General features: G+C 37.5%; 1 protein-coding gene across 14 annotated transcripts in view; it reads left to right on the plus strand.

Moving 5' to 3' along the window:
- PPP1R9A (protein phosphatase 1 regulatory subunit 9A) overlaps nucleotides 1-12,665 on the plus strand; it is a 301,623-nt gene that overhangs the window by 257,351 nt on the left and 31,607 nt on the right. For all 14 annotated transcript variants that reach the window (XM_047694777.1, XM_047694776.1, XM_047694779.1 and 11 more), the window contains one exon: nucleotides 12,368-12,525. In XM_047694777.1, the coding sequence (XP_047550733.1) occupies nucleotides 12,368-12,525 (158 nt within the window). The remainder of the gene's footprint in view (nucleotides 1-12,367; nucleotides 12,526-12,665) is intronic.

Below are 12,665 nucleotides of genomic sequence, written 5' to 3' on the forward strand. Positions count from 1 at the left end.
TTATTTTTAAGATGCATTTAGAAAGTTCTTTAATTTATTTACTGATATGTTGAGTTTAAAGCTAAGCTCTTACTATTTGTTTCTAATCTAAAAACAAAAATCTCTGTTCTTTTTATCTGCTTTCTTACTTTCTTTTGGATTAATCAAGTGGGGATTTTTTTTCTAAGTTACTTTTCCTGTATTAAGTTCTATTCTTTTTTATTGGATGCCTACAGATACAATTTAGAATATTTGCAGAAAATAATGGACTGAATGAATATTCATTAATGTGCTTCCCATTCAATTGGTTCTTCTTCTTTTTGAATCTTTGGGCAACTTTATTGGCATGATTAAAAACATTTTTCTTAGATGATGACAGAATATATAAACATCAAAAAATATTGGTGGCTCTACCTTACAACCACTATTTTAAATTTGAATATTTGATACTTGCCAGTGTATTGCCAGTTCCTTATTTTATTAAAAAAAATCCATTTATTGGTTCCATGTGAAATCATAACAACTATTTTTAGGGGGAAATGAGTCCCAATTGCAATTGGATATAAAAAAATTTTTTTGAAGATTTATTTATTTATTTGAGAGAGAGAGAGAGAGCATGAGCAGAGGGACAGGTAGAGTGAGAGAGAGAATTCCAAGCCCAATGTTGGGCTTGATCTCACAACCATGAGGTGACGACCTGAGCTGAAATCAAGAGTAGGATGCTTAACCAACTAACCACCTAGGCACCCCTAAAAAAAAATCTTTCATAATACCTGAAACTAATATATCACTCTATGTTAATTATACTAGTATTGAAGAAAATTCTTCTGTAATTGGAGTGTGACCTGTGTCACACTCCAATATAGATAATAGAGATAATAAAGATCCTCAAAAAGTTGGAGTTTGGGCTTTTAAAAATTCTTTTTATACACTACAGGTCTTGTAGTCCCTAACTGAGCTTTAATAAATATTGAGTGGCAATTTGTTAGAGGTTATACACGTTGGCAAATGCCTCAAGTACAGTTTTCTGTGTAACTAATGGAGTACAGATCTGTATATTTAACAAACAGTTAAGTTGCAGATGAAGTTAATATATTTGTGTAAGATTTAAGCTAACACAGTCGTGTTCTAGAATAAAGAAAGTTCCTCTTCTACTCTGAGGTGAGCAGAATGAACATCCGTTAGCTGGCCAGGATTCTCTTCCTTAAAAATAAATAAACAAACTAAACAAAACAGAAAACCTGCTTCTTCACAGAGGTAAATACTGAATCCAGAAATGCACTTTATATACATTTACATATATAATGTATATACTATCATAACCAACTTGTGTCTATACAAGGAATCCAAAGTTGGTTTGACATTCAGAAACTCATATAATTCATACATTAACTAGAGAAATAATCTATATAATCATCTCATTAGATGAAGACAAACATTTAATGAAGACTTGTTCATAATAAAAAGTGTATTAAATTAGAAATACAAAAGTTTATTAAACTAGAACTTTCTTTTGCTTTTAACTAGAACTTTCTTAACTTGATATGTGAAGCAAACAGAAGTCTGAGAAACAAACTGAGGGTTTTGGAAGGGAGGGAGGTGGGGGGTTGGGCGAGCCTGGTGCTGGGTATAATGGAGGGCACGTATTGCGTGGAGCATTGGGTGTGGTGCATAAACAATGAATTTTGAAACACTGAAAATAAAATAAAATAAAATGAAAAAAAAATCATATGAAGGGCGAAAGTTAAAATCAAGAATTTCCTTTAAAAGTAAAAATATTGTTAACATTTCACCACTTAATGTGCTATAACCACTGCTATCCAATGTTTTCCTTGAGGTCCTAGCAAGTACCAGACAAACAAAAGAAATTTTAAAAAAAGGGGAATAAAAAGAAAGAAGCCAATGTGTTATTGTCACTGATAATAAAAGTGAATACATAAAAAAAAAAACCTTCAAGAATACAGATTATTAGAATTAATAAGAGTTTGGCAGGATGGATGTCTCTAAGAATTATTAGACATCAGTTAATTCTAGCAAAGAGAAAATGTAATTTTTCTACAAGGAATTTATAATAACAACAAAAAATATAAGATAGCCAGTATGAATTTAGCAGAAGTAGCTCAAGAGCCACGGTAAGACATTCAAGAAGACCTAAAAAATTGGTATAGGTAGGAAGCCTCAGTATTACAAAAATGCCATAAAGCCAAATTAACCTATGTATTCCATACAGTTCTGATGAGAATTTGAACAGGGCTTTTGTTTTTGTTTTTGTTTTTCTTAAAGAACTTGACAAGTTATTTCATTATATAGAAGAAGAGTTTGGCCCAGAATAACCAGGACATACTTGAGCTAGGACAAAGTGAAAGAGCCTTGGCTTAAGATAGTGTGGGTTAGTCTCAGCAATTGACAAGTAAGTAGACCAGTGCAACAGAGTGAAATCCAGAAACAGACTGACCCATTCATGCAAATTCGAGACTGATACAGAACTGACAATGCAGATTAGTGGGAAGAGGATGGAATAACAAATGATGCTGGGAAAACTGACCATATGGAAAAAAAAGAAATTGGATTTGACTTTGTATCACTCATAAAATAGATTCCAAATGGATCAGAGCCTTAAATATGAAAGGCAGTGTTCCTAAATCTTTGAAGAAGATGTAGGAGAATATTGATAAGATTTAAGACACAAAAATTCCAAATCATAAGAAAAGTTTGTTAAATTTGACCACAGTTACTATTAAGAAAACGTGATCATTGAAAGATACTGTACTATCTTTCTAGAGAACAGGGAAAGACATGCCAAAAATTTGAGAGAAGGTATTTGCGGCCCATTTAAGAATAAAGATTGTTATTCAGAATATGCTAAGAATGCAACTAACTTAGAAAAATGGACAAACACATAAGCAATCAGTTCACAAAAAAGAAAAACCTTGAGTTTGGTAAACATAAGTAAACATTCAACCTCATTAGTAAAAATAAAGTGATTTGCAGGTATAAAGTTTCACAGTAATATGTGAGAGCCAGCATGAAGGAAAAGTCATACAGCTATTTTGCTAAAACAATTTGGTATTATCCAGTAAAATGGAAGGTATGCAAATTCTGTCACGCACCCAGTTTGCTACTACATGTTGATATGCTTTCAGAAGTTCTTGCAAATGTGTACCAAAAGACATATTCAAACATGCGTAACAATATTGTTCATAAGAATTGGCAGAAAAAAGTGAATTAATCCTGGTCATACCTTTCCATATAATGTTGAGCAAACAAAAACGACAATTTGCAGAATATTGAATACTGTTCACTACCATGTATATAGACTTAAAAAGCAAGCAAAATTAATGTATTTTGTTTAGAGATACTTTTGTGAATAGGTAGGAGAAAAGATAGGGGCTACAACTAGAAATGAGGCATAGAGAGGGCTTCACAAGTACCAATTTTATTTTTGGGGCTTGATGGTAGGAACATGGGTGTCTTTTCCCTTTTTTTTCTATGTGACTTACATATATAATTTTTTATAAATTAAATATATTAAAATAGGAATGGTTAAGTAGCTTAGTTGAAAGTTAAGAATGAGGGGAACCACAAAAAAATTTTGGGGGCTTATGATACTTAATATTTAGTAAGGGGAGGAAAGTCAGCACCACGAGACATTTACATCAATAAGGAGATTCCTTAGGTCACTGGACTCCTCCAAGAAATCATTTTCTGCTGAGGCTGTAATCATGTGTTGTCTTTGTCCCCTTTGCCTTTCCCTGGGCCCTCAATGTTAGTGGCTCTTTCCCGATACCTGTGGATGTGAAGCTGGGCTAGACCCCTACCACCATGTCTGATTTATTTCCTGACGGAGTCTGAGAGTACATTAAGCATTCACTTTTAGCGTTGGAACCCAGAATTGTAAAATAAGGTTAAAGGCATGATTAAAGCCAGAATTCATTAAATGGAAAGTCATTAAAAGGAAAGTGAATGCTTGCACTACATTATCAAGAGTGTCTTATACAAGAGCATTAGATACAGAGCAATGAGGTAATTATTCCATGCTGTCACATTGTTTAGTTCTAAATTGGGGCAGGAGAGAATTCTGGAGTGGATTCAAGCTTGTATTTATCATGCATACAGATATAATTTCTTGGCAAACTTTCATCATTTTCATTTTTCCTGAACAAATTATTTGCAGTAACTTTTAATCCCCAATAAATAATTTTGACCATGAAATATTATTGAATTGCACTAATTAAAGGGTGAACATTCCCGGTAAATCACTATGGAAAATTTTAATGAACAAGCCAAATGAATGAGAAATCAATACTTATTGATTGTTTTCTGGCATATCATTAGAGCCAAAATCTGTTCTCTTACTCAAAAAGCAAAGCACCTAAATTGCCTGTCTAGTTTTATACAAGTTTTGCATCTGTCTTTGTGTAAGTCATTAAGACTTTTGTTGCCAAATCAAGGAGGCATTCAGAAGGAGGTATTCAGTTGCAAAATGACAACTCTCCTTGGTTCCTATTTCTCACTGCCTTTTTGTAGGTTCACAGAAGTCACCAGGCCTTACAGTCCTACTGTGTATGCATTAGTATTAGAAGATGTATAAAGTTGTTTTCATAGGAAACAAGCTATTATTTCTGAATGAGCTTAAGCTTAGTAGTTCTCTGTCTACTTTAGGAAAACCGGACTGCTTTATATTTTATTTGGGCTTTTAAATTTTGTTTGCTTGGAATCCAACTATAAGGTAGATTATGATCTGGAAGTAAAGACAATTTTATTTTTTTTAGAGATTTTATTTGAGAGAGGAATGAGAGCGTGAGAGCAGAGGGATGGGGCAGAGGGGGGCGGAAAGGGAGACAGAATCCCAAGCAGACTCCACAGGACCCGATGCCCGGCTGGATCCCAAGACACTGAGATCATGACCTGAGCCAAAACCAGGAGCCAGAGGCTCAACTGACCAAGCCGCCCAAGAGCCCTGGAAGTAAAGACAATTTTAATCTGAAATGTTTGATATAGTTCCTTTTCAAGGAAATTTTCCAAGATAGCTGTATTCTGAAGTGTTTCTTACATTTTATAGATAATCCTCGGGTTCACCATGAAATTCTAATTATACAGACTGGGAGATGCTGTATAGTTCTGTTAATTGACTAAAAAGAACAGGCTGAGAAATCAGGATGGGAGGATACAAAAGAAGAATGTTGCACGAGTGGTTTCTAAGTGTAGTGCATGTTGGCAGGCTCCTGTAAATTTTTCAGGGTGGACCACAGATTTCACTGTGCACGCCATCTACCAGCCAAGAGGAAAAATACGATCAATCATGGTGTCACAGCCTCTTTAAAATTAAAACCAAGCAATAAACAGCTGTTTCTGCAATTAGGACCAGAAAATTATCTTGTGTGTCTGGCTCTGAATAATATTCTAACCATATTGTTTCAGTAGTTATGAGATCCTTGAGGTTTTTTCTATGAACGCAGGACACTAATAGCAAGTTATGACTGAATCCCACTGGACATGAAATAACGTTCTACTTCAGTACTTTACACTAATTATGTCTGAGAACCTACAGGAAATGCCATGTGTTGGGAAACTTAAGAAACATAGAACTTAGGTACACGGAAAACTCTGTTGTCTGTGAGTTTTGTGATGACAGTAAAGGCCTTAAGACTACCCAAAAAGTCATTTGGATATTTGTTTTGGTTTCACAATTAATGTTTTATTAATTCAAGCTACATTATCAAAGACCTAGTTTTAAAATTTATTTGCAAGTCATTGTTAAGGGATCTCGGAATGATATTTAGTTCCTATTTACAAACTTAGCTAATTAGCACCTACAAACATTTTAAATTGCTTTTGTAAATTTGTTATGTTTGACTTCCTTTTTAAATACTACTTTTAGTGACTGGTGGTCTTTGCAAGTACTTAAGAAATTCTTGTGCATCTGTTACGTTATACTTACAAGTAGTGTAGCCTTTGAGCTTTCTTAACCCTTCTAATGCTTTATGTACATAATTAAGTCTTTCCATAGTTAAAAGATACTTTCCCATTAAGGAAGCCAACAACTGTTATTTCAAGTGACTGAGGTTATTTCCTATCAAAGGCATAAGCTCTGAATTCTTCTTATAGTAATCAAAGAAACTGTTATATCATGATAAATCATTTGGGGGAGGGTTGCATACTTAACATACTAATGTTAAGTGGGATTACTAATATCCAGAGATTTTCGTAGGCAGCCCTGAAGGACAACAACACAGAAGCTTGTTTACTGTTGTCTTGGCAGGGACGTTATCAAGAAGGGGACATTTACACAATTGTTTACTGTTGTCAGGAATGCTATAATATCAAGAAGAGGACATTTACACATCCCACCTTCCTAGACCCAGCTTATGTGTGTGACCTCATGGTCCTACTCGCAGAAGTCTGCAGTTCCCAACCAGTTTGCCCATTTGATTAGATTTTATAATTTTCTGAATTTAAGGACTTTTCTATCAGATTCTAAAGATGTTTGACAGTGAAGGAAACCTAAGATACTGAATGCCTTTCCCTGCTGTCTAACCGTGAATTATCCTTTCATGTTCTCGGAATCAACAACTCTTACAAGTGTTGCAAATGATACTGATGGAATTTAGGAACCCTCACATAGTTTTTTTTCTGCTTTGCAGCCCTTATCTCCTGGGGCAGGTCTGGTGGCATTACTAAAGAGTCAGGGGCAACAGAGTCTGACCTCTCTGCCCTCTTGAGAACAGGAGGTGGGCTGACCATAAGCTGAAGATGGCTACATTGGGCATCAGATGGCACCTGGAGAGGCATTACACACCAAAACAGACAACCAAATTATGTTTCAAAGACCACACAGATAGTTTTGAGGTTGCATTTATTGACAAAGTGGTAAAAAAAAAAAAAAAAAAAAAAAAAAGGTGGGGGGGAATTCTTCAATATTTTTCAAACATTAACCAATGAAATGTATAGTTTATACAACAATAATCTCAGACCTACTAAAGAGATTAGGGAACAGCAACCATCTTCTGCTTGTTCTGAAACGGTAAGGAATCAGCTTCCTAAAATTTCAGAAACACTACTTGGGGTATAAAATGTGTACACTCTTAGACAACCATAAGGAAAGCAACTAAATGAATAGAGTTCAGGGTGAGAGTCGCCTGCGGGTGTGTTCTTAAGTAAAGTGCTGTCATGAGAGGAGATGAAGTTGTGTAACTTGCTCTCAAATTACCGCATCCGATTCAATACATCTTTGCCGGGCCATGCTGAAACGAAGTATTGACTGGAAGCTAAGCCATAGGGCCCTGATCAAGCCAGATCATCTGGTCGTCAGGAGAGCAGCAAAACAGGCCTACAAGGCTCCACAGACGTAATTGGAAGAGCAGCCCTTTCACCGGGGCAGGCTTATAGTCACATGGATTTTGACAAAGTTTCCCAGACTAATAACAAGATCTGGGCATTCCGAGTCCTAAAACACCAGAGCTCTCGGATTAGAGTGGAATTAAGATGTCTGTAAAAGAAAATGTACTTAATGTGCGGGTTGTTTTTCTTAGTTTTGTTTTTACTCATTTTACATATATAAGTAATATATAAACACACAAAAAATACATATAATACAAAAAAATTAACATTACAAATAGGTTTAAAGTAACTGTTGGCCAAGATCTCCAAATCTGATACCTTCTTTGGAGGTCCCCACCATCGTCAGGACAATGTTAAATCACATGCACCTATTTATCCTCAATTATAAATTATAAAATTATAAAAATATTTAAAATGAAGTACATGTGGTTCTGCAGCTTGCTTTCGTCATGTGAGACTATCTTGCTAACCTTTCCATGTCAGTAAGTGCACGCATTGAGTGCTTCTGTAACCGTCGCTCTTCCAAGCATTGCATATCTATGAATGCATTTGGTCCTCGCAGCTATGTTACCACTCTCAGTGCTATGTTACCATCGTGCCCATTTGCAGTTGCGGATGCTAAGGGACAGAGAGGTTAGAGAAATTGCTCAATTTAGTGACTGGAGCCGCCTATCTGGATTCTGTTTGAGGGAGACTTAACTGCAGATCACTGTCATGGTAACTGTTTTTCACCACCTCTCTGAGATACATAAACCTACCTCTGAACGCAGGGCATAGCAACCTCCAAACCTGCAGGCCCATCTTGTGCGAAGGTGCAGTGGCTATGAGTGATCGGTGGCTACTGTTCAAATTTTAAATTGCCACCAAGTGGCTCATGCTCAGCACCATAGTTGATAACAGCATAAGGGAGATCATAGAGGCAGGACTGTTTTTGAGGAGAATAATACCCTTAAGAATGCAGAGCATCCCCCATGTCATGCTGCCCCATTCCCCCCTTCCCTGGCCATCTCAGTCTGATCTGCGGGCAGCATTCCATTTACGTCAAAAATAACGTCAACCTAGTGAAAAAACGGAATGACTCACAACCTTACTGGAGGGAACTTGTTGCTGTGTGATAGGATATATAACATCCTAATTTCACAGAACATTTTTCATAACAGCTGCTAAAATCATAATCGAATCCATTAAATTTTTTTTCACGGATGCAATTTGAAACAATATTGAAGCTGATCTTAAAAGGCAGGTACACTGAGGTCGAGTCCCACCCACGCAGCACCGCTCTGTCATGAGTCACTTCATATCTTTGCTGTTTGTCTGTCTGTATTTGTTAACCCACTCGAGTCTGCCCATCTTTTGTATTTCTAGCTGCATTTGAGTCAGAGTTAGGCTCCCCCCCGACCCTGCCGCCCAGAGACTGGAGTGTCTGAAAAAAAGGAATAGAGAAGGAAAGGAGAAATGAAAAGGAAATTTCCCTCTGATTCTTATGGACAACAGAACACAACAGCTGGAGAGAAGGGGTAGAGGAAGAACCCAGGTCTTGGCTTTATAAAAGCAGTGTTAGGTTATTGATTAAGGTCTCTGTTGAGAGTGAATGACAGTGAGAGAACATGGCCACCTAAGCCCTTTCATTCAGTAGTGTATGACTTAGCCATGTGGAGCTGGTTGGATTTCTTCTGCCACATTGTCATCCTCAAAACTGACAGCTAATTTTTTTAAAAAAGATTTTATTTATTTATTTGACAGAGAGAGAGAAAGACAGCAACAGAGGGAACACAAGCAGGGGGAGCAGCAGAGGGAGAGGGAGAAGCAGGCTTCCCACAGAGCAGGGAGCCCAATGCAGGGCTCGATCCTAGGACCAAGCCGAAGGCAGATGCTTAAAGACTGAGCCACTCAGGTGCCCTGTCAGCTAAGTTTTTGATGTAAGAATTTTACTCCTTGGATAAATATAAAACCAAATAAAATCCCTCAGGTTTCTTTCTAAGATACTATATACTTCTGGAGATTGGCAAAGTTAGAACCTGACCTGTATTTTTGTTTGGAACATAAAGTAAGACTAAAACAAAGACTCTATGACGGCACAAGGTTACTTGTGAAGTTTACTTTCAGAGTTGAGAATGACCTTCCAGAAGGCTGATAAGCACTTTTTTTTTTTTAAGATTTTATTTGTTTATTTGAGAGAGAGAGAGAGCAAGCAGGGGGAGGACTAGAAGGAGAGGGAAAAGCAGACTCTGTGCTGATTACAGAGCCTGGCATAGGGCTGGATCCCAGGACCCTGAGATCATGACCTGAGGTGAAATCAAGAGTCTGATGATTAACTGACTGAGCCACCCAGGCGCCCCAAGAGAACAGGCTTCTGAGGACTGAGCTCTATCCTGTCTCATCCACAGATTAGCTGTGTGATGCAGTTAGTAAACAAGTTAGTAATCTTCTTTGAGCCTTGTTTTTCCTAACTGGAAAGGAAAGCGGAGATTGAATCCCTAAGGTTCTTTTGAGCTATGATATTCTGATTCTTAAACAACATGATAGAAAAAGATAGCTTCTGGTTACCCAACCACGTAAGTCCTATACACAGTTTCCTTCTCTCGCTCACACCTCCTCTAACACTCCTGAGGGCGATATAGCTTGCTAGCTCCACACTTCCTGCTGTTGAAGTGAAAGTTCTCCACTCCACTCCATTTTTCTGGCTCTTTACTTAAAAAACATTCATTCTTGGGATGGAATATATAAATTGCTGAATGGTAATTCATGAAGCACTGCTAAAAGCCTCGTGTTCTGGTCCTCAAAAATCCTCGATTGGATGCAGTGTGTTGTTGGCCACTTGGACAGTGGACTTAAGGCGCTGCTTTTCCAGCTGACTTCATCTTTGATAGATGTAATTCCGTATGCCTACCTAGTGCTAGCTGATAATAAAGCAGGTGTTCTAGACTGCTCTTTGGAAGTTGTTGGATATGAGTACCAGGCAAATTCATGAATAATAACAGAGCCGGAAGTCCCAGAATAATTCTCTACCCTTGAAACCCTGCTAATAAGTAGCTCTCATGTTCCCTTACTTTATTTCTTCAGCGCCTAGTGGTGGAGTAGCTTCTGCAATTCTGGATGTTGGGTGCTACATTGGGTCCTCCGGGGCCAGGATTCTGTTGCAAAAGAAGCCATGTTAACAAAAGGAGAACAAGCTTCCTCCTTGAGTCTTTTTGTCACCTAGTAACCAACACTGTTACAAAGCAACCGATTAAGAAATCCGAGAATTTGGGCACCTGGGTGGCTCAGTTGGTTAAGCAACTGCCTTCGGCTCAGGTCATGATCCTGGAGTCCCAGGATCAAGTCCCACATCAGGCCCTCTGCTCATCAGGGAGCTGGCTTCTCCCTCTGCCCCTCGCCCCTTTCATGCTCTCTCTCTCTCTCTCTCTCAAATAAATAAAATCTTAAAAAAAAAAAAAGAAATCCGAGAATTAATTTTTTCTATAGTTTTCAACATGTCTTCCTTTTTATGCTTTCTTAACATATATGTGGAAGATAAATAAGTATATTCTATAGGTAGCCAATTGGAGAAATGTATTTCCTAGATTAGTCACATTATATGTGATTTTGCAATGAAAAACATTTGAACTGTAATGGCAGGAAAATTCTTTTTCTAGTAGCTTGTTCAACCCTAGCTCAATTTGGAGAGCACAGACTAGTAGCCTGGGAGTCAAAAAAAACAAGAAAAATCATGGCAGCTCATCAACCAGCCATGCAGATGAGGGCAAGTTACTCAAGTTCTCTCAACTTCTGGAGAGGATAAAACATAACTTGGTGGCTCTGTCGCATGGGGTTGTGAGGAACACATGAGACGGTTGTGTGACTGCTTTGTGTTAGAGAGATACAGTCCACATACAAGATAGATAAACTGTGAAACGGGCTTGTATGACAGTCTGTCTAATTATATTATTGCTTTCATCTATGTGGTGTTCCCACATTTTTTATATGTAAACAAGAGCTTGTAAGGTTGATTATCTCCCAATTATCACAACTAATGAACTCTTAATCGGCAGCTGCAGGTTTAGATTTTATTGAAAGGAAGAAATTAAAGTGATCAAGGAGATTATTTTTCCTCCATTGACATGTAAACAATGAAGAGATGACTAATTAGAAAATATTTAGCTGTCCTTTATAAATACCTGAATAGTCTGATTTTTTTGAATATTCACTTTTCTTTCAAATACAGGAAATGAAGAGTCAGAACCTTTCGTAAATATTGTCACTCAATGGATGTATCTCCTAGGGAAAATATGTTTAATATAATTTGTTAGAACCATATGCCAAATGCAAAGTTCCATAGGTAAGAGAAGCACAACCTGAGATGCTTCCTTGTTCTGCTTTTATGATATATTTAGAGCACACCTTCGTAATAACACTGTGAAAGAGTATTTTCTCCAGTAATGCTACTGTAAGAAATTGTTTTATTCCATTAATATCAGTACACATTAATTTTCTGCAACTCACTTATAAGCTTTATTTTTAATAATTTAAATCCAGAAGCACTTAATTAATTCTGTGAACAATATGACTTCATTTAGTGACTGCCATTCTAAAAAGATAAAGCAGGATTGATGATCAAACTACATTTTTTTAAGGAGCAGGATTCCAGATAAATTCAACCAAAGGAGAACTTTTCCTCAGCCAACGCCTACATAAATCAATGGGTAACCTTTCCTTCTCCCTTTTGGAATGGTGACTTGGAGTCCTGACTTGGACTCAGGGCCACAAAATTAAAGGTAGTGAGAGGCAGACCACAGAGGACCACGCTGGCTCTTTGAATGTAAGATTTTTTTGTTGCCTTGGTCACCTTTGGTGTTGGCTTCTTCCATTAGGCTTTGTACATTTCTCCTAAATCTCACAGACTTGTTTGTTACCTGTGGGATATCAGACAGGCTGGCATGGTTGTCACCGATTTTTTTTCCCGGTGTTAATGATAACCTTGAGATTTTTGTTATCAGGGCCTGTGGTCTCTTTGACGATCCTCTCCAAAGGTTCCCTCACCGATTATTTTGCTTTATTCTTTCCTTAGACTTGAATGAAGCAGTCCCAGAGACAGAGCGCCTGGATTCAAAAGCACTGAAAACCCGAGCCCAGCTCTCTGTGAAGAACAGACGCCAGAGGCCCTCTAGGACAAGACTCTATGATAGTGTCAGTTCAACAGATGGGGAAGACAGTCTGGAGCGGAAGGTGAGCTGACTGATTTCTGACTTGCAGTGTCGAGCTGTCTCCTTGTTCCTACAGCTTTTTGAAGATGATTTTTCTGCAGCCAGATTCTATGCCCTAGATGGAAACAGCTGGAGTAGTTCACTGTTTTGTCTCCTAAATTC

Source organism: Lutra lutra, chromosome 11, assembly GCF_902655055.1.
Source record: "Lutra lutra chromosome 11, mLutLut1.2, whole genome shotgun sequence".
In the NCBI taxonomy this organism is placed as follows: domain Eukaryota; kingdom Metazoa; phylum Chordata; class Mammalia; order Carnivora; family Mustelidae; genus Lutra; species Lutra lutra.